Raw genomic sequence first — 20,334 nt, 5'->3', positions numbered from 1 at the left:
GGATGACTTGGATTTTTCAACTTCTTGGCACCATACATTCCAAACTTTTCTGATAAAGCATCATCACTGAGAGAGCTCTTAAAGACGTACTATTTGTATAGCGGGAGGACCATTAGCAATTGTTTGTGTCTCTCAAACAAGCATTGTCAGCAGAAACTTGTATCCTGGAGTACTACGATCCAAGGAAAAAAACAATCCTGGAAGTCGATGCCTCATAGAAAGGGCAAGGAGCATGCATCCTGCAGGATGACAAACTAATTGCATTTGGGTCCAAATGTTTACACTCAGGACAGTCCAATTGCTCAAACATAGAGTGTGAAACACTTGCTCTGATGTTTGGGATCACAAGGTTCCATACATACCTGTTTGCTAAGCAGTTCACTGCGGAAACCGACCACAAACCACTGGAGATGATCTGGCGCAAACCATTGACAAGCGCATCACCTCAACTACAGAGACTCTTAGCGAAGGTAGGGGGGTATGACTTCGACCTCTGCAACAAACTGGGTACCAAAATGGTCACCTCAGATACGCTGAGCAGATTGCCAAACCCGAGCAAGAATGAAGAAGTTCCACTGGATCTACAAGTAGACAGCATGGACATTGAGGTGGAAGAAGTGCTCAAAATCGATTTATTGCATTTTGGTCAGCACAATGTGACTAACTACAATCAGAAACAGCCAATGACCTACAACTGAAGGCACTGTGGACAGTCATCATAGAAGGTTGACCTGATATGGTAAAAGAGGTGCCAGAAACCCTCAGAGTGCTTTTGGCCTTATAGAGATGAACTCGGTATCTCGAGAGGTGTCACCTTCAAGGGAAAACAAGTGATTTTGCCCAAACTCTCCAACATGCTGGAAGTCATGTGCTGTAAGCAATAAACAACAGAAATTTTAGTGATCTGGGGAAGATGTTTACACAGAAGTGACAGGTCAAGAGTTATAGGGGTCAGGAGGCTTGACTCTTGACATATTGTTTTTGGTTTTGCTTTGTTCAGTGTGTTGGGATGTGAAATGTTTTGAAGACAGTTGGAGAAAACCAGCAAAGACAGCAGCCAGCATCAGTTCACCCTCTTCCATCATTTTGAGAACTTTCTGAAAATCAAGTATAAGAAATAGAGAAACTGATGCTGCATTTCTCCTGGAAAGCCTGCCAAACCGATCCTTAATGTCGTCTGAAAAGAACTGCTCTAGAAAGATCCCAGTGACAACCGTCTACGCATATTTGGCACGCCATACCAAAACAGGGAAGTTTCACATTTCAATCTGTGTGTTAATGCTTTGCTTCATTACTGGATAAGACTTGTTTGATAATAAACTGATATTTTTTTTGTTTATTAAAGAAATCTGGTTGGTGTATTTTATTCTGGGATTAAAAAATAGAGTATATGATTGGCTATATCGGTAACCAGGTAAACATTTAAATATATGTTGTTGTTACGACCAAGGCGGGAGTCATGCACTATTAATTCAGTCCCACTACTCCACAGGTCATAGCATATCAAATAAAGTCTCCCACCTACCAAAGACTACCCAAATTAAACACTGTATTTTTCCCTCAGAAGATAGCACACCAAACCAGTTTTCTTTAAACAACAACATTAACTATTTATTAGAAAAGAAATAATAGGTCTTAACAACTAACGAGGTAACTCTATATATATGAGAAAACTCCTTAATCCCTTAACCCTCATGCACACACACATACATTCAAAGAGAAACAGTCAACTAGTTTCAAAAGGGTGCTTTGCATTACAACTGTTTCTTAGGATTAGAAGGAATAATAAAAATAATTGAGTTTATCACGTTCTGGTAGGATGTTTCCAGTACGGTGAGGTGTCCCAGAGTTGAATAGTCAGATGCCACTTGAAGTCTCTCAAGGCGAGATTGATGAACAGTCTGTGATGGGTAGGTGTTGACGGCAATTTAACTGCAGCAGGCGTCAAATAGGTCTTCCATCGGGGTGTAGCAACAGGTCTGCTTGGGTTTTGAAGTAGCAGTCTAGCAGTTGAAGAATCCCTCAGATTTCAGTATTTCTTAGAACATAGGAAGCAGCAGGAATCTCACTGGATGCAGAAATTCTTCAAAGACCCGAGGCAACAGGAATCTGCCACCTTTCAAATGCAAGATTCCTTTTCAAGAGAGGCAAGTCTCCTTTATAGAGAGAGGTAACACTTTTCTGGGTCTTTTCCCTTTTTTTCCAGGCAGGTCAAGCAAACATTTCAAATGCCTGCCCTTTGTCCAATTCACAGGCTTTTTAAAGGGTCCAAGGTGAAAAAAGAACCTTTTGAACATGGTCACATGTCCAGACACAGTGTCTCCCCCGGTTCAAAAGCTGCTCTGAAGAAAACTTAAACCCCTGTGATTTCCTTGAAACTGCTGACCTTCCTGTCCTTTTGCAAGTTTAACTTTCTTTCAAAACACCCATAAAGTTCAACTCCTGATCTGAACTTCCTTTCAAAATGTTGCAAGAATTCCAATTATTTTTGCAGGTGTCTTTCACTGAGCAAAACCCTTTTATCATTTTTTTTTTGAAACACATAGAAGTCCAAGATTGTAGTACAAAAATAAATCCTTTTGTGACATATGACCTGTGGAGAAGTGGAAAACGAAAAGACAGCACTCCTTCCACCTGGGTCGTAACAACATCCTCACCACATTACCCTAGATCTAATGGTCTTGCCAAGTGAATGGTTCACACAGTCAAATCACTTATCCTGAAGTGTAGGACAACAAAACAAGATTTTCATGTTGCCATGCTCCACCTCAGAGCTACGCCTTTGGATATGGACTTACCGTCACCAGCAGAGATTATGTTTACCAGGCAAGTGCGAATGACTCTGCCGAGCCATCATTTGTCCAAATTGTCCGAGGTGCAGGAGACACTGCTCGAAAAACAAACGAGAATGAAGATGGTGCATGACCAACATGCAGGGGCGGAACCACCTCAGCTACACGAGGACAAAAGGTCAGGGTCATACACCCCACAATGAGAACATGGTTACCCACAGAGGTATCTAAAGCATGCAGTGAGCCTAGGTCCTACGAGATTACAACATCTAATGGAGCGGTGTTGAGAAGGAATCAAAGCCAACTAAGAGAAGTGTGCAATACTCCAATTGCGCACAATGGACTCGAAAAACACAATCCGACGATGAAGGTGTGGCAGAACAACAGGACAACAATGTACACAATGACAACATGCTTGCAAACCAAAAACAGTCAACGGTAAAATCTATATCCCTGGAAGGTTATATCATAACCAGATCTGGAAGAGTTGTTAAACCACCAAAATGATATATGGACTCTTAAATATATGGACTGTAAATTTTATAACCTCTATCTGTATAACTAATTTTGATGTTATCTAATTTTATGTGTTTTTACTTGTAGCATACGAGACTTATCTTTGGAAAGATAGGGGATGTTGTACGCCTTAAGAGTGATGTCCCTTTAAGATCTCAGTATGCCAATGAGCTAAGTACCAGGATGCAGTCATGTGATTACAAGCCAGAGTCACTCTGCAACTGTAACACCCAGATGAAGCTTCTGTAAATAGTTTGTTTTGTACTGTATATAATAATTTAGTTGTAATAAATTTGTTAGAGATCATCAGCATAATTGGACTCCACGTATCTCATTTACTAGGCTGATTCCTGGGATGGCAGGATTGATGTAATGAGGTGAGATTGAGTTGACTAGGCCTATATTCACTAGAATTTAGAAGAATGAGAGGGGATCTCATAGAAACCTATAACATTCTAACAGGACTAGACAGGCTAGATGCAGGGAGGATGTTCCTGATGGCTGGGGAGTCCAGAACCAGGGGTCATAGTCTCAGGATATGGGGTATGCCGTTTAGAACGGAGATGAAGAGAAATTTCTTCACTTAGAGGGTGGTGAACCTGTGGAATTCTCTACCGCAGAAGGCAGTGGAGGCCGTCATTAAATATATTCAAGAAGGAGATAAATATATTTCTTAATGCCAAAGGGATCAAGGGATATGGGGAGAAAGCAGGAACAGGGTACTGAATTAGACTGTCAGCCATGATCTTTTTTGAATGGTGGAGAAGGCCTGAAGGGCCGAATGGCCTACTCCTGCTCCTATTTTCTATGTTTACGTTGCACATGACAACATAAACAACACATTACATAATATCTAAGCAACCAACTGTCAGCCCACAGGTGCAAAGCTTCAATGGACCTTACAAAACACTCCACAAAAAAGGACCTACAAACCACCCCCCCCCCCCAAAAAATCCCATTTTTAATTAGGCCTCCCTCCACGATCCCTATTGATTATACTTTAACGCAGTCTGTCTCCTGTTTATATTATAGCCTTGCAAGTGTGTACTAAAGTCACTTCAGTGTACATGCGAAAACCTTGAACATATTCACTGTAGACCTGATCTGTCTTGTGTGCTGGCTCTGCCCTTGCAACCAATCAGAAAAGTGCTGACAAACAGAAACTGTGCATTAGTATTTATTTATTTTTATTTCGAGATACAGCACTGAAACAGGCCCTTCAGCCCACTGAGTCTGTGCTGACCAACAACCACCCATTTATACTAATCCTACATTAATCTATGTTCCCTACCACATCCCCACCATTCTCCTACCTACACTAGGGGCAATTTACCTATCAACCTGCAAGTATTTGGCTGTGGGAGGAAACCGGAGCACCCGGCGGAAACCCACGTGGTCACCGGGAGAACTTGCAAACTCCGGCAGAGGCAGTACCCAGAATCGAACCCGTGTCGCTGGAGCTGTGAGGCTGCGGTGCTAACCACTGCACCGCCCCCAAGTCAATAAAGATGGTTAAAAAAAAATCAGAGTGAAGACTCAGCCGAGACTTTAAGGCACAATTTTGATGGAGATTCCGTCCATTAATTCTGAAACTAAATAATGGGTTACACTGAGTATGTGAAAACCTGAAGGTCATTGTTCAGGTGCATTGCTGACTTTCACAGCCTCTTCATTGCAGGATACCCTGAGAACAACAGCTGCCGGAATGCACCGCGTCTTCTGCCGCAACCTGGTTAGTGGCGCGTGTTGATGACGACAGAGGAGCCAACGGCCAATGGTCGTGTGCCGTGCCGCGACCCCCCCCCCCGCCCTCTCCCGCTCCTCTACACGCGCGTGAAACGGAGGCGGAAGATGGCGGCGATGTTGCTGCGAACGGCAGTTTGTCGGAGCGGCGCCAGGTTGGCACGAGCGGCAGTGACGACAGTCGCCCAACGGTCGGTGGCACATTTCACCTTCGTGCCGGATCCTGAGCTCGACCCCGCCCAGTATGGTGAGAGCCCGACACGGAGGGAAGCAAGCCCTGCGGGGCTTAGAGGGCATTGCTCTCGACGACTCGTTGGTGATTGCACCGAAACAACGTTATGGTTATGGGGCTCGTCGTAACGAAAGGGGACAGTGCTACAAAGGAAGGGAGTTATAATGGTGCAGGACTTACAATGCAAACTACAGCTGCTGGTTTAAATCCCTTACTCCTGCCCCATTGACATGACTGTCCTGTTACAGGTTGTTACAGGCTCCCTTCTCTGTCGCGCAACCCTGCGGCTGTTGCTTACTGTGTGTATGATGACTATATAGTGATAGTAACCTTCATGTCCCAAAGCGCTGCACAGCCAATGCTTGCTAGGTAAATATTGAGATATGAAGGAACACTGCAGCCAATCTGCTCACAGCAAAGTCCCACAGACAGCAGTAATAAAAACAGAATGTGCTGGAAATGTTTAGCAGGTCTGGCAGCATCTGTGGAGACAACTGATGAAAGGCCACAACCTGAAATGTTAACTTTGTTTCTCTCTCCACAGATGATGCCAGACCTGTGTATTTCCAGTTAATTTTGTTTTTGTTTCAGATTTCCAGCATCTGCAGTATTTTACTTTTATTAAAGCAATAAGCAATACTCTGATTTTGGTGATATTGATAGTTCAGGGTGAACTCTTTGCTTCTTTGAATAGTGCCATGAAACCTTTTTCTGCCTGCCTATGAGGGCAGACGAGGCCTTGGTTTAACACCTCATTCAAAAAAATGGCCCCTCTGACAGTGCAGCACTCCCTCAGTACTGCAGTGAAGTACCAAACCAGATTTGTACTCAGCTCTCTGAAGTGGTCCTTCTTGAACGCCCAACTGCTGCTTCAGAGGTGACATTGCTACCTGCTAAGTCAAGTCCTATAACTGACATCAGGACTGGGTTACCTTGTTGTAATCAAAACTATTAGATTGCATGTGTATGTTTTCAAATCATTGATGTGTTGAAACTCCTCATAAATATGCCATTGAGTTTTCGATGTACTTTTGTTTCTGCCACACTCAACCATTCCAGTGCTTTCTTAAGCAGCCACCAATCTTGACTCCATAAACTTCAGCCTACCCAAAACTCTGCTGCGTTTTGTTTCCCCGCCAAGACCAGCTTACTCATCGCACAGCGGCACAGTGGCTAGCACCGCAGCCTCACAGCTCCAGGGACCCGGGTTCGATTCTGGGTACTGCCTGTGCGGAGTTTGCAAGTTCTCCCTGTGTCTGCGTGGGTTTCCTCCTGGTGCTCCGGTTTCCTCCCACATGCCAAAGACTTGCAGGTTTATAGGTTAATTGACCATTATAAATTGCCCCTAGTATAGGTAGGTGGTAGGGAAATATATAGGGACAGGTGGGGATGTGATAGGAATATGGGATTAGTGTAGGATTAGTAGAAATGGGTGGTTGATGGTCGGCACAGACTCGGTGGGCCGAAGGGCCTGTTTCAGTGCTGTATCTCTAAACTAAACCTGCATTGGCTTCAAGTTTCCCAATGTGTCAAATTTAAAATTCTTACCCTTGTGTTTAAATTTCTTCACAACCTTGCTTCTCCCTTGTTTGTCATTTCCTCCAGCCTAAAAGAGCATAAATTCCATATTACTCTGACTGTAACCTCGTATGTATTCCACGTAACTTCATTCTATCACTGACAATGAACCCAAGTTTCATACACTGGAGTTTCTTTCCCCTTACCTACCCCATTTTTGACAATTTTAACAGTGATATTTATTGTCACAAGCACCAGTGCAAACAGCAGTGCAGCATTAGGTGAGATATTCCTGCCATGCCAGTTGCTGTGAGCAAAAATAAGTATTGTTACCATTATGTAGTACTGTACATGAATGTGTTGTCTATCCCCAACTTTATATTATTCTAGAGTATTAGATGTTAGCTTAGATTTGAAAGAGTTTTGGCATCTTTTCTCTTTCCAACCAAGTCACTGGAGAAGAAAGAACAAAGCTGCAGCAATGATTCCGTTCTGGACTTGTGTATCAGATATGAAGGAGATGAGACATACTGTGAGCTATGTGGAGAAGTAGATTGGTGACAGGTGTAATGTCATACATTTGTGTTTATAATTTGATTTTGGCTGAAGGTTAGGTAAAAAGGAAGGTGACTCTGAAATAGCTACCAAACTTTTTTGCTTTTGTTTTCCTTTATCCTCCTCCTCTCCCTCCAGAAGACTTTAATTCCATCCTGTGTTGAGCACTGCCATGGTGCAGCAGTTGATCACGTAGTTGTGAACTTAACATGCTATAGTAATGTGCAAATCCAGCAAGTCCTTAAAAATACTCAGGAGGCTAAGAGTGAAATGATGTGTGAGGTAAATAGGGGGAGCACTGTTAATCGACCAGCTAGTTCTGGAGATTCACAACTCACAGCGTATCTCTTCATCCCTTGAACTTGCTGGCTGATTTGTCGTGAGCTCGCCATTACTTTTCCAGCAAACTTTGAACAGTTAGGTCTTGCGTGTGCCAGATGTCATACCTTGTTACAGATGCAAAGCTATCTTAAAAATGAATTTGAAACTGATGAGCACTTTCCAATCTGCAAAGTTCCTTATCAAACAGCAATTTAGCTTGGAGTGATCTCTTGTTTAGTTGAGTCAATTAAACTTTGAGGCATTAAAGGGACAGGCCAGTGGAAACTATTTCTTGTGATAATCTTTGTGTATCAACGTTTGAACAATAGGATGAAATTTATCATTTTGTGAAAAGTAAACCTGTCTTTTATAGTTTGGCAATTAATAAAGAAAAATGATGAATATTGAATATGCTGGGTTGCCTTTCTAGTTTTATAAAATATATATAGTCAAAGCCTTGGCATAAAGCAGTCATTGCATAACATGATGGTTTTACTCGAGAACTTTCTTTGACAAATCAAACATTTTAATATCATTTCATTGATCTATTAATGCATGAACAGAAACCAACTTTGAAAGTATTAATTAATTTCTGAAATCATTTACACAAAATATAAATAAATGAAGTGCTTTAATAGTTTACTAGCTAGACTTTATGCCTCTGGATAATGAAAATTCTTTAGAATTGGATTCATGAACATAGTAATCAAAGATCATGATTCAATGCTGGTAAGCAACCCGGGTTCGGTTCTGGGTACTGCCTGTGTGGAGTTTGCAAGTTCTCCCTGTGACCGCGTGGGTTTCATCCGGGTTCTCCAGTTTCTTCCCACATGCCAAAGACTTGCGGGTTGATAGGTAAATTGGCCATTGTAAAAATTACCCCTAATGTAGGTAGGGGGAAGGTGGGGATGCGAGAGGGGAAAAAATGGGATTAATGTAGGATTAGTATAAATGGGTGGTTGATGGTCGGTGCGGACTCGTTGGGCCGAAGGGCCTGTTTCAGTGCTGTATCTCTCTATGACTTTAATTTTCATCAAATGACTGTAATGAGAAAATATTGTCTGTACTTTTTTTTTAAGGGCCAACTCAGAAGATGAACCTTTTTCAGTCCATTACAAGTGGCTTGGACAATGTTCTGGCAAAAGATCCAACTGCAGGTATGTAACTTCATTTTTTTATATTTTTGAGAGGGGGAAACATAGAAATGATAGGAGATGTTCTTCATAGAATCTTTTAAGCCTTTCCTGTGCTTTTTAGTTGCATTTCAGTGGTTCGTGCATTAATACAATTTTAGTATTGGTTCTGACTTAAGTGCAGTGTTCTAGGGCATTATATTTCTATTAATCTTGGTGATATCTTTGTCTTCAAACTAAGCCATTTGGGAGAATGGTATTATAGATAATTTAATTACAGCCAACATGAGACCTGACCCATTTTGTCCCTGTCATGTCATTTCGGGACACAAATTAATAGTGTTGACCACATTGAAGGCCAGCTGCTACAGAAAGCAGTAGTCTAACCTAGTGAGAGCAGCGAAAAGAACAAGCCATGAACCGAACTAATAATACACGACCAGACATCCCACCTGACAACAAATGCCCTACGTGCCATAAAGTCTGTAGATCTCGAATTGTCCTCATCAGCCATCTTTAGACTCACGGAAGACAATCAAACTCGCCTGCGAGGAATAGCCAATAATAGTCTAATGAGAAAATAAATACAGTAGGAAGCTTCAATTCTTACAAAAAGAATACAACCATAATCTAAATATATATTTTCATTCTTACATTTTGTTCTGTTAATTTATTTGCAGGTTTTCCCCAAAGTACATTAGAAATCTGGATGGCACTAATGCAACTGAAAATGGATTAATTTTGAAATTGGACATAAAGTTAACTGCATTTATGTGTCCTGTCTCTTAAAATGAATACTACTGCTGGCAAGCTTACTGCATGCTTCTGGTGTTACTGGAAAAACTAGCTTGTCAAGTTACGAATTATAACTGCTTCCCTCTTCCTTCAACCTCCAGCAAATTCTTTAGGTTGTTTACTACTGTGTATTTACAGCTGTGACGCACTCATCATTTCATTCTTGTATTCCTCTCAGCAGAACAACAAACTAAAAATAATGGGCCAAAATTTGCTGTCAAAATTACGCTGAGGTTTATGGGGCTCGTTGTTTACTTGTGCGCAAATGGTACACCAACTTCAGGCAATGGGCAGATGCAAGGTTAACACGAATATCTAAAAGTTGCTGTCTGAGTTGCGCCACTTCACCCTTAGCTTCATGAAAATGACATCTCTCTGCCTCATCATTGAAATGCACTGAATCACATGATGCTGTATTTGTATGGCAGATAAAATGTGAACTAACTTGCCGCAGAAGGTTAGGTGTTGTCATTACAAATCTTAAGTACTGTTTTAATAACATTCTAACTGTTAATTACTGTCAATCAGCTTCTGTAGTACAGAAAATTAACTATTATATGTGTGAAGTCTCATTCCTTCAGGTTTTAAATGTTGGGTATTTTACAAATGTCCAAATTAGAAGTTTATTTAAAAATAAAATCTTCCTCTCTCAATCCAGTCTTTCCCTCTCATTTTAATTCTCTTTCTGTACTGAATTTGACATTGAATCGCTCATTCTAATTTACAGTTCCTTCTCAGTCCTTGCATTGTTGATTTCTCAGTCCTTTTATTTAATTGGTTTAGAGGATACACAGTTGGTTGGCCTGTTGACTGAGGTCCTAGATGCCCTGTTGCCTTTGCTGCACTGTTAACAGCTTGTACTTTCAGCAGCTCGCGACACAAACGTTTTAAAAACGTTAATGTATAAGGGCAGGTTTAACCAGTGGCAGTCATTGTTCATTGCCCTGCTGCAGCAAAATCTGGGCTAATGTCTGAACTCATTTACTCATCTGTATAAATATTGTGGGAAAAAGAAAAAAATAATGTCTTTGACAGAAAAAAAGAGGTAAATTCTTTTAACTATAGATCATGTTAATCAGAAGAAAATGTATACCGCTGCAGTGGGTTGTAATACCATTGCGTAGTGCTGTGGATATCTACCACTTGCCTAAATTTTTGATCTCAGCAGTTCCAAGACGGTGTTGAAAAGAGGCCAAGTATTTCCAAGAAAAAGTGAGAATTATAACAAGCCTGCAGGTCCACGGCTGAGGATTGATATTCAGAGAGATGAGTGAGCAGGTTGCTTGCCAAACTCTCCTTGTCTTCAGGAGGTGTGTGACAAGTCTGACATGTGAGAAACAATAGAGGGATTTCATACAAAAAAATTATTACTTTTTTTTAAAGTGGATCAGACACATGCTTGATAAAGGTTGAGGAAGATATGTCTCTTCCACTGTTATTTTCTTTAATACTCTGTTTTCTTGGATTTGAATGGGTGCATTTTCAGCAATCACAAAATGTGGTTTGCACATTGGATTACAAACATGTAAATGAGTAATAGTGTGTGGCTGTCGGAGATTTAGATGTCAGCTTATTGATATCAACCATGTTATGGAGCTTGAATGGAAAATCAAGAGGGAGAGTTGATCTGGGTCTTTCTCGTCCAGTATTTACAGCGCAGCATTGATGGCTGCTGGTCAGCAGGGCTACCTGCCTGTCCTCTTAGCCAAGGCTGGTAGCTTACAGTGAAGTGAGATCCAGTTGAGGAAAACTTGTTTAAAAATAAAATTGGTTTGGATGTTGCTTTTAGCTATGTAAAACCTAATTAACTAGGGACTATTTGTTGATGTTTCTCCTTTCTCTTTCTCCCCCCCCAGTCAGTTATAGAATGAAGAGAAAGAAAAATCTAGCTGGAAAAACCTGGAAGAGGGACAGTTGTTTAGAAAAAAAAAATGAAGATAGGGTTGTGAAAATCATTAGATTAGTAGGGAGGAAACAACAGACTAAGGGACGATTCAAAAAAGAATGGGGAAACTTTGAAGAAACAAAAAGGCATAATTAGAATGTGCTGTAAGAGGTTTGAGGAGGAAAAATTATACAGGTACACTGCTTTTATTTGATTCATGGGTTCTTTGGTCGAAACCCTTGGACATTATTAGTGTTGAGTTTCTATTATTAAGAGCACAGTTCTAAAGAAGTTCAGTTTTCTTTTTTAAAAAGAACCTGTGAATTTTTGTGCTTCTTAAAATGATGGATGTTGGTGCTGGGGATGGAACACTTTCCAATTTCAGTGCACAGCGTCAATGTCCGTTGCTCCTAGGTCAGGGATACTAAGGTGAGCCATAAAGTGGACCAGCCCTCACTGTAGTTTTTTATTTCATACACCAGCCATCTTGTCGCCTCTCCAAATGAAATTGTCTGTTTGGCAAATTAGAGAGGCAATTTTGAGCTGTAGGTCTATGCTTACTAGCCCAAACACAATTGATGTAGAACCATTGCCGTTAAAGAAGGAAAGATTTGCGTTGTTTGGCACCTTTCATAACCTGAGGATGTTCCAAAGTACTTTACAGCCAATGAATTATAGTCACTGTTGTAATGTAGGAAATGCGGCAACTTATTTGTACACCGCAAGGCCCCTCTGCAATAATGAGGTAAATAAGCAAATAATCTGTTTTTGCAATGTTGGTTGTGGGTAAATATTGTCCAGGACACACTTTTCTTTTCAGATATTGGCATTGGCTCTTTTATGTCTGCCTGAGAGGGTAGATCAGGACTCAATTTAATGTCTCGTCCAAAGGCCTGCACTTCCAAAAGTGCAGCTCTCCTTCAAAACTGCACTGGAATTTCAGACTAGATTATGTGCTTTAGTCTCTGAGCCAAGGCTGGCACAATTTAAAAGTTGACAGGGGGAAAGGAAGACTGTGGATGATAAGGAGTCCTAGAAAAGAATGTTAAAATCAGAGATAGTGTAAGGAGCCTTGATTTCAATAGTGAGATTACAGTAAGGAGCAAGAGCACATAGGCACCTAGATGGTATATTTTGAATTTAAGGAAAACCAGATAAAATTCAGGGGATCAGTAAGGATCGCCACCGTCCAGGGATATTTTCTGTGAAATATTGATTTAAAAAAAAATTGTAGCATACTCCCCTTAAAGCACAAATCTGGACATGTTACTTTAAAATATGGCTCGAATGATCAAAGATTATGTGATCTGTTTAGTCTAACACTATGAAATTATAACGTGATACGGTAATTGTTTCCTTTATAAAAATGCCATTATGTTTCAACAAATTAAAGTAAGGTAAACCATAAACAATAAGCTCCATTATGAGATGTGCCAATAAAGATCAAAGTGTTAAAAAATGGCCATTGTACGCCTCTGTTACTTTGCAATATTTGTGAAATTTTGGTGCTTTACATTAGCTGCAAACTGACGTTTCTCTGATCCTAGACTCTGAGGAGGTGTGAATCAAAGTGAAGTTGCTTCCCTATAGAGGGGTAGAAATAATCAGATGACAAATCACCCATGATTACTCTGATGTGCTTGCTTCCCCCACAGAGAGGCTACGCACAATAGTAATGGCTGAAACCTAGGAATAGGTTGATGACTGCTTTCATCCAGGGAGTGGGACACGCACCCCATGCGCACACTGTCTTTTGAAAATCATTTATTAATGCAGTGCTTAATCTCCTGTCATTTCTGGCTATAGCTTTAAGTAATTGTTGAAACTGTTTTTATAACACTGATGTTGGAGAACAAATATTTGGTTCTGTTTGAATAAACTGTTAGCCCTGGAATGTTTGGCTGACGCCCAGGTTGAATTATTTGGACATACAGTCAGTATATAAGAATGTAAGATATATGAACAGAAGGCTGTAGTGCCCCATCAAGTTGTTTTGTCATTCAGTAAGATCATGGCTGAACCTCTACAACAACCCCACTTTCCCACCCTATCCCCATATCCCTTGATGCTAAAAGTCTTGTGACCAACAACTTGTGTTTATATAGCACCTTTAACATAGTAAAATGTCCCAAGGTGCTTCACAGGAGCACTACCAAACAAAATTTGCACTGAACCATATGAGATATTAGAGCAGATAACCAAAAGCTTGGCCAAAGAAGGAAAAGTTTAGAGATAAGGCTCATCTTGATCTCGGTCTTGAATATACTTATTGACTGGGCATCCACAGCCCTCTGGGGTACAGAATTGCAAAGGTTCACAGCCCTCGGGTGAGTGAAGCAATTTCTTCTTGTCTCAGTCCTAAATGGCTGATTCATTACCCTGAGACTATGTCCCCTGGTTCTAGATTCTCCAGCTAGGGGAAACAGCCTCTCAGCAGCTACCCTGTCAAACCCTTTCAAAATTTTATATGTTTTAATTAGATCACCTCACATTCTTTTAAACTCCAGAGAATATAGGGCATTCTACTCAATGTGTCCTCACATAGACAGCTCTCTCTTCCCAGGAAACAATCTGTAGAACCTTTGCTGCACCCCCCATCCCCCAACCCCCTCTAAGGTAAGTACATCCTTAGGTAAGCAAACCAAAACTGTACATTGTACTCCAGGTGTGGTTTCACCAAAGCCCAATATAATTGCAGCAAGACTTCCTCAATCTTAGCCTTTATCTCAAGGCGAATTAGAGTATAACATACCATTTGCCTTCTGAATTGCTTGCTTTACCTGCATATTAACCTGCTGTGATTTGTGTACAAGGACCTCCAAATCCCTCAGAATACCAATATTTACCAGTGTCTCACCTTTTAAAAAAACATTCTGTTGTTCCATTCTTGCTACCAAATTCCACACTTCCCCACATTTTACTTCATCTGACACCACCTTACCCAATCACTTAACCGGTCTGTAGCCCATTGCAGTTTTGTTGTGTCCTTCTCGCAGTTTACTTTTCCTTATTTAAGCTTGCTTACTTTGTATCATCAGCAAACTTGGATATATTGCACTCTGTCCCCTCATCTAAGTCATTGGGTATACATGGTAAGTAGCTGAGGCCCAAGCTCTGATTTTTGCTGAACTCCAGCAGTTCCATCCAGCCATCCCAAAAATAACCCTATTATTCCTATTCTGTTTCCTGTTTGTTACCGAATCCTCAGTCTATGCTAATGTGTTGCCTCTAATTCCATGATCCATAATTGTGTAATAACCTCTTGAGTGGCACCTTATTGAATACTTTCTGAAAATTCAAATATACTTTATCTGACTTGCTAGTTACACCCTCAAAAAAACTTAACAGATTTGTCAAAACTATTTCCCTTTCATAAAACCATGTTGACTCTCCCAAATCATATTGTGATTTTCGAAGTGCCCTGATACCATGTCCTTAATAATAGATTCTAACATTTTTCCTGCTAAGATTACTAATTAACCAGGGCTGATTGCTCAATACTAGATCTGTAATAATTTGTTCTCTGGTTGGTTCCTCAACATATTGTTCTAGGAAAACTGCCTTGAATGCATTCCACAAACCATCTTCCAAGCTACTTTTACCAATTTGGTTTGACCAAATATATGAAGATTAAAGCCCCCCAGAGTTATTGTATTGCCCTTGTTACATTCTCCTCTAAGTTCCCAATTTATACTCTGTCCAACACTTTGATTACTGTTAGGGGGCCTATAACATATTCTTACCAGTGTTTTCTGGCTTTGTTATTTCTTAGCTCTACCCATACTGATTGTACATCCTGATTTTCTGGGCTAAGATTATTGCACTACTGCCTTTATCTCATCCTTTATTATCAAGGCTACCCCACCTGCTTTGCCATTTTTGCCTATCTTTTCTAAGCGTAAGGTATCCTGGAATATTTAGTTCCCAGCCGTGGTCACCCTGTGACCATATCTCCGTAATGGCTACTAGATCAAACCCATTTATTTCTATTTGTGCCATTAATTCATGTTACATATCAGATATAGCACCTTTCATATTAACGTTTTACTATTTTTCCCTGACGTAGCCTTGGTTGCTCATGCCCTATTATTGTTGTTAAAGTCTCTCTTCCCACCTGCCACAAGCTGCTTGATTTTACCCAAATTACTGCTCTGTCATACAGCCTTGATTTTTCAGGCTTATAAATTTACCCTTGTCTGAACCCTGCTTGCCCTTATTAGTTTAACGCCCTCTCCAACGTGCTCTCTGTTTCTGCTGCACTGGTGCCAGTGCTCAATGAATTGAAATCCTTGCTTGTGTTACGACCGAGATGGGAGGAGTGCACTGTTTATTCTAGTTCCACTTCTCCACAGGTCACAACATGTATTTAAATTTTCCCACTTACCAATGCTGTCAATCATATACTCTATTTTTCCCAGAATAAAACACACTAACCAGGTTTCTTTAATGAATGACAAAATTATCAGTTTATTAGAAAACAAGTCTTAACCAGTAATGAAGTAAAGCATAAACACACAGAAATTTTAAAGTTCCCTTTTTTTACCTTAACCCCTCTCACGCACACATACATACACACACCCCGGTTAACTGGAAAAATGAAAGCGATTTTTGTTTAGAGCTCTGTTACAGGCAAAGAAACATTTGGGCAGAATACTTGCTCATTCTTGAAGAAAACAGCATATGAGATATGTTGTGTTCCAAAACTGGCATACAGTCTGGCCTCCAAGTACATGTAGACGGGTCACTGGGATCCTTTAGAATAGTTCTTTTCTGGAGGCATTGAGAATTAATTTAGCATGCTTTTCTTCAAAGGCAGCAAACGAGATGAGTTGACAGTGGAATTCTCACAGTCTTTTAGAGAGGTGCTGGAAAGCTGAGCTGGGTTGTGGTTTCTTCCTTGGGAATTCTCTTTTCCTTCTGCAGGCTTTTTAGGAGATGGAACAGGCTGGGGTTATGTCCTTCAGTTTTATTTTTTTAAAACTCCAACCCCTTTTAAACAGTTAATTCCCAGCTTCAAACAATTCAAAAGTGCAACCAGAAACAGAAAGTCCACTTTCTGACCTGTCACATCTCTGCACACATCTTCACCAGCTACCAGGATTTCTTCTCTATTTTTAACTTGAGTCATGTGACAAAACAGTTGTTGCCAAACAAGTTCTTTCAGTGTCCTCTTGATGACCCTCTTAAAAAAAAAAACTGGCCCAACATTTCTTCATTTTTACTATAAATTCCTCAAAAATATGTTTTTAACAAAAAAGAAACACTTTCATAACACTTGCCACACCACATTCATGCATTTAAACCTCTGATCTGTTTGTCTCTCTGGCAATTCAGAGATTATTACCTTCGAGATTCTGCTTTTTAAATTAGCTTCTGAAACTCCCTCAGCAGGACCTCATTCCTCACAATAATTGGATCCTCCTGCTCCTTCTCCTACTTCCTCTCTAGCCATTAGGAGATGCCCTTAACCCTGGCTCTGGGAAGGCAACATAGCCTTTGGGACTCACCGTCATGGCTGCAGAGTACAGTATCTGTCCCCTGACTATACTATCCCCTACCATTACCACGCTGCTTTTTGCTTCCCCCCCCTCCTCCCGAATGGCCTCCTGCACCACAGTGCCCTAGTCAGTTTACCCATCCTCCTGAAATCTTTGTTCTCATCCACACAGTTAACAAGTACCCTTGTACCTGTTGGACAATGGAAAAGGCTGAGGCTCTTCCACCACTTCATCTGAGGTCTCCTTAGCAGCCTGAGTCGCAGTCACTGACCACTAACCAATTTTAAACCACTACCTAACCTAAGGAATGTGACTGCCTCCTGGGTGAATATGTAAAATACAATATATATATTATATACCCATCTTATTTACTGATGGTGTTCAATATGCTTGCATGGATTGCTTCTTAGATTGATTAGAAATTGATAGGTATTTTTTCTATGGCACTGTTCAATCTTATGCAGCATTACTACAATGTGCAATTTTTCATACTGATATGTTCAGTAAAGCTACCAGCCACCTACTGTTTAGTGAGGTTTGAAAATGATTCATGAATGTGCTCTGTGCATTGATAATCTTGAAAATGTTCTATTTCAAGTAAACTGTTGTCCTGAAAATGGCAGAAGAGTTGGAAATGTCCAATACCAGATATATATATTTTTGTGGGTTGTGGGAAGAGAGTAATAGTCTATTTTCTAACATATCTGCTGCCTCAGTATTGTCAGATTGCTTGTCCAATGTCCATTTTCGCACGAACCAAAACTTTTTCCTGTTAAGCACTGGGAAAGCTGACTCATTAACTCTGTACCCTTGGCACTCCATTCCCCTGCCCAGCCTATGGCTCACATTGAAACAGACTGTTGTATTCGGCTCAGCTGAGTTTCTGACCCCCATTTCCCGTCATCACAACGATTGCCTATTTCCAGCACCATAACATCACCCATCCTTACACTCAGTAGACTTCATATCATCGATTGCTCAGTTGCCCATACCATGTCCTGCACACCATCACCCCTGTTCTTGTTGACTTGCTCCCAGTCCCTCAAAGGTTTCACTTTAAAATTTCCATCCTCATGTTTACATCCCTCAATGGTTTTACCCCTTCCTATTTACCCCTCCAGTGGCGTACCACAGGGATCTGTGCTGGGTCCCCTATTGTTTGTCATTTATATAAACGACATAGATGACTATTTGGGTGGTAGGATCAGTAAGTTCGCGGATGACACAAAGATTGGCCGAGTGGTTAACAGTGAGGTGATGTGTCTTCGGTTACAGGAAGATATAGGCGGGATGGTCAAATGGGCAGAAAAGTGGCAGATGGAATTTAATGCTGAAAAGTGTGAGGTGATACACTTTGGAAGGAGTAATGTGACATGGAAGTATTCAATGAATGGCCTGACACTGGGAAGTTCCGAGGAACAAAGGGAACTTGGCGTGTTTGTCCATAGATCTCTGAAGGCAGAAGGGCAGGTTAATAGGGTGGTGAAAAAGGCATATGGGACACTTGCCTTTATCTATCGAGGCATAGATTACAAAAGCAGGGAGGTCATGTTGGAGTTGTACAGAACTTTGGTAAGCTGGAGTACTGTGTGCAATTCTGGTCGCCACATTATAGGAAGGATGTGATTGCATTGGAGGGGGTGCAGAGGCGATTCACCAGGATGTTGCCTGGGATGGAACATTTAAGCTATGAAGAGAGGTTGGATAGGCTTGGGTTGTTTTCACTGGAGCAGAGAAGACTGAGGGGTGACCTGATCGAGGTGTACAAGATTATGAGGGGCATGGACAGGGTGGATAGGGAGCAGCTGTTCCCCTTAGTTGAAGGGTCAGTTACGAGGGGTCATAAGTTTAAGGTGAGGGGCGGGAGGTTTAAGGGGGATTTGAGGAAGAACTTTTTTACCCAGAGGGTGGTGACGGTCTGGAATGCCCTGCCTGGGAGGGTGGTAGAGGCAGGTTGCCTCACATCTTTAAAAAGTACCTGGATGGGCACTTGGCACGTCATAACATTCAAGGCTATGGGCCAAGTGCTGGCAAATGGGATTAGGTAGACAGGTCAGGTGTTTTAATGCACCGGTGCAGACTCGATGGGCCGAAGGGCCTCTTGTGCACTGTATTATTCTGTGATTCTATTTTTGCAATCTCTTTCAGCTCTACAGTTCCTCTCCCCAAGAACACTCTGTTCCTCCTTTTCTGGCTTCTTGTGCATCTCCTCTCTTTGCCCTTCCCTTCCATTGGCAGCTTTGGCATTAGCTGTCTCTTCCCTATCCTCTGAAATTCCCACCCTAAGCTACTTCATCTCTGTCTCTCCTGTTAGGATCCTCCATCAAACCCACCTCTTTGACCAGTCTTTTGGTCACCCTTTCTGATATCTCCTCTGCCCTGGCATCAGTTTTTGTCTGAGGTGCGTTTGAACATTTTTTGAGTTCTCTATACTACAGAGTGACTACACTTCAAAGGTACTTAATTGGCTGTAAAGAGATTTGTGGGGTCCTGAGGTCATGAAAGGCCCATATAAATTCAAGTTCGTCTTTTGTGTTCTATGTACTGTAGAAATGTATGTTATTACAAATGTCATAACTCATCTAGATTCTTTGGGAGTAATAGCTGAATTGGAATTTCACTCGTTCTATTTAGAATCTGCTTGTTTGCGATGCAATATATGGCCTTGCTATAGTACAAGCAGTTTTGTGAAATGGCCACTTTCAAACTGAAAAATAAATAAACAATCCATAAAGGCAGTATATAGGACTTGGGTAGTCAGAGTTCCCTTTGGTATGGTTATGGTGCAGGTTATTGTGTAACATTGTTGAACATCCACATTTTTCTCAGTTTAAAATGTGAATTAATTTTAGATTAGATTAGAGATACAGCACTGAAACAGGCCCTTCGGCCCACCGAGTCTGTGCCGAACATCAACCACCCATTTATACTAATCCTACACTAATCCCATATTCCTACCAAACATCCCCACCTGTTTTTATATTTCCCTACCACCTACCTATACTAGTGACAATTTATAATGGCCAATTTACCTATCAACCTGCAAGTCTTTTGGCTTGTGGGAGGAAACCGGAGCACCCGGAGAAAACCCACGCAGACACAGGGAGAACTTGCAAACTCCACACAGGCAGTACCCGGAATCGAACCCAGGTCCCTGGAGCTGTGAGGCTGCGGTGCTAACCACTGCGCCACTGTGCCGCCAGTAATAAACAACTGAAAATAAGTGAGCAGATTAAAAGATGCTAATGAACGAAAATATGGAAGCATTAATGAAATGGATAGATGAACAGAAACAAATAAATCATTTTGAAAATAATTTATTTACGTCATGGAAAATTACAACAGA

The 20,334-nt window shown here is 41.1% G+C and overlaps 1 protein-coding gene across 2 annotated transcripts in view; it reads left to right on the top strand.

Moving 5' to 3' along the window:
- The first annotated feature begins 5,042 nt into the window (after nucleotides 1-5,042).
- bckdhb (branched chain keto acid dehydrogenase E1 subunit beta) overlaps nucleotides 5,043-20,334 on the top strand; it is a 372,243-nt gene continuing 356,951 nt past the window's right edge. The window contains exons 1-2 of one of the 2 annotated variants that reach the window (XM_068026696.1): nucleotides 5,043-5,298; nucleotides 8,757-8,834. In XM_068026696.1, the coding sequence (XP_067882797.1) occupies nucleotides 5,058-5,298; nucleotides 8,757-8,834 (319 nt within the window). In that variant the 5' untranslated portion in view covers nucleotides 5,043-5,057. The remainder of the gene's footprint in view (nucleotides 5,299-8,756; nucleotides 8,835-20,334) is intronic. The other variant, XM_068026695.1, reaches the window with a different exon arrangement.

Source organism: Heterodontus francisci, chromosome 3, assembly GCF_036365525.1.
Source record: "Heterodontus francisci isolate sHetFra1 chromosome 3, sHetFra1.hap1, whole genome shotgun sequence".
In the NCBI taxonomy this organism is placed as follows: domain Eukaryota; kingdom Metazoa; phylum Chordata; class Chondrichthyes; order Heterodontiformes; family Heterodontidae; genus Heterodontus; species Heterodontus francisci.
This window is presented reverse-complemented; position numbering and strand designations above follow the sequence as displayed.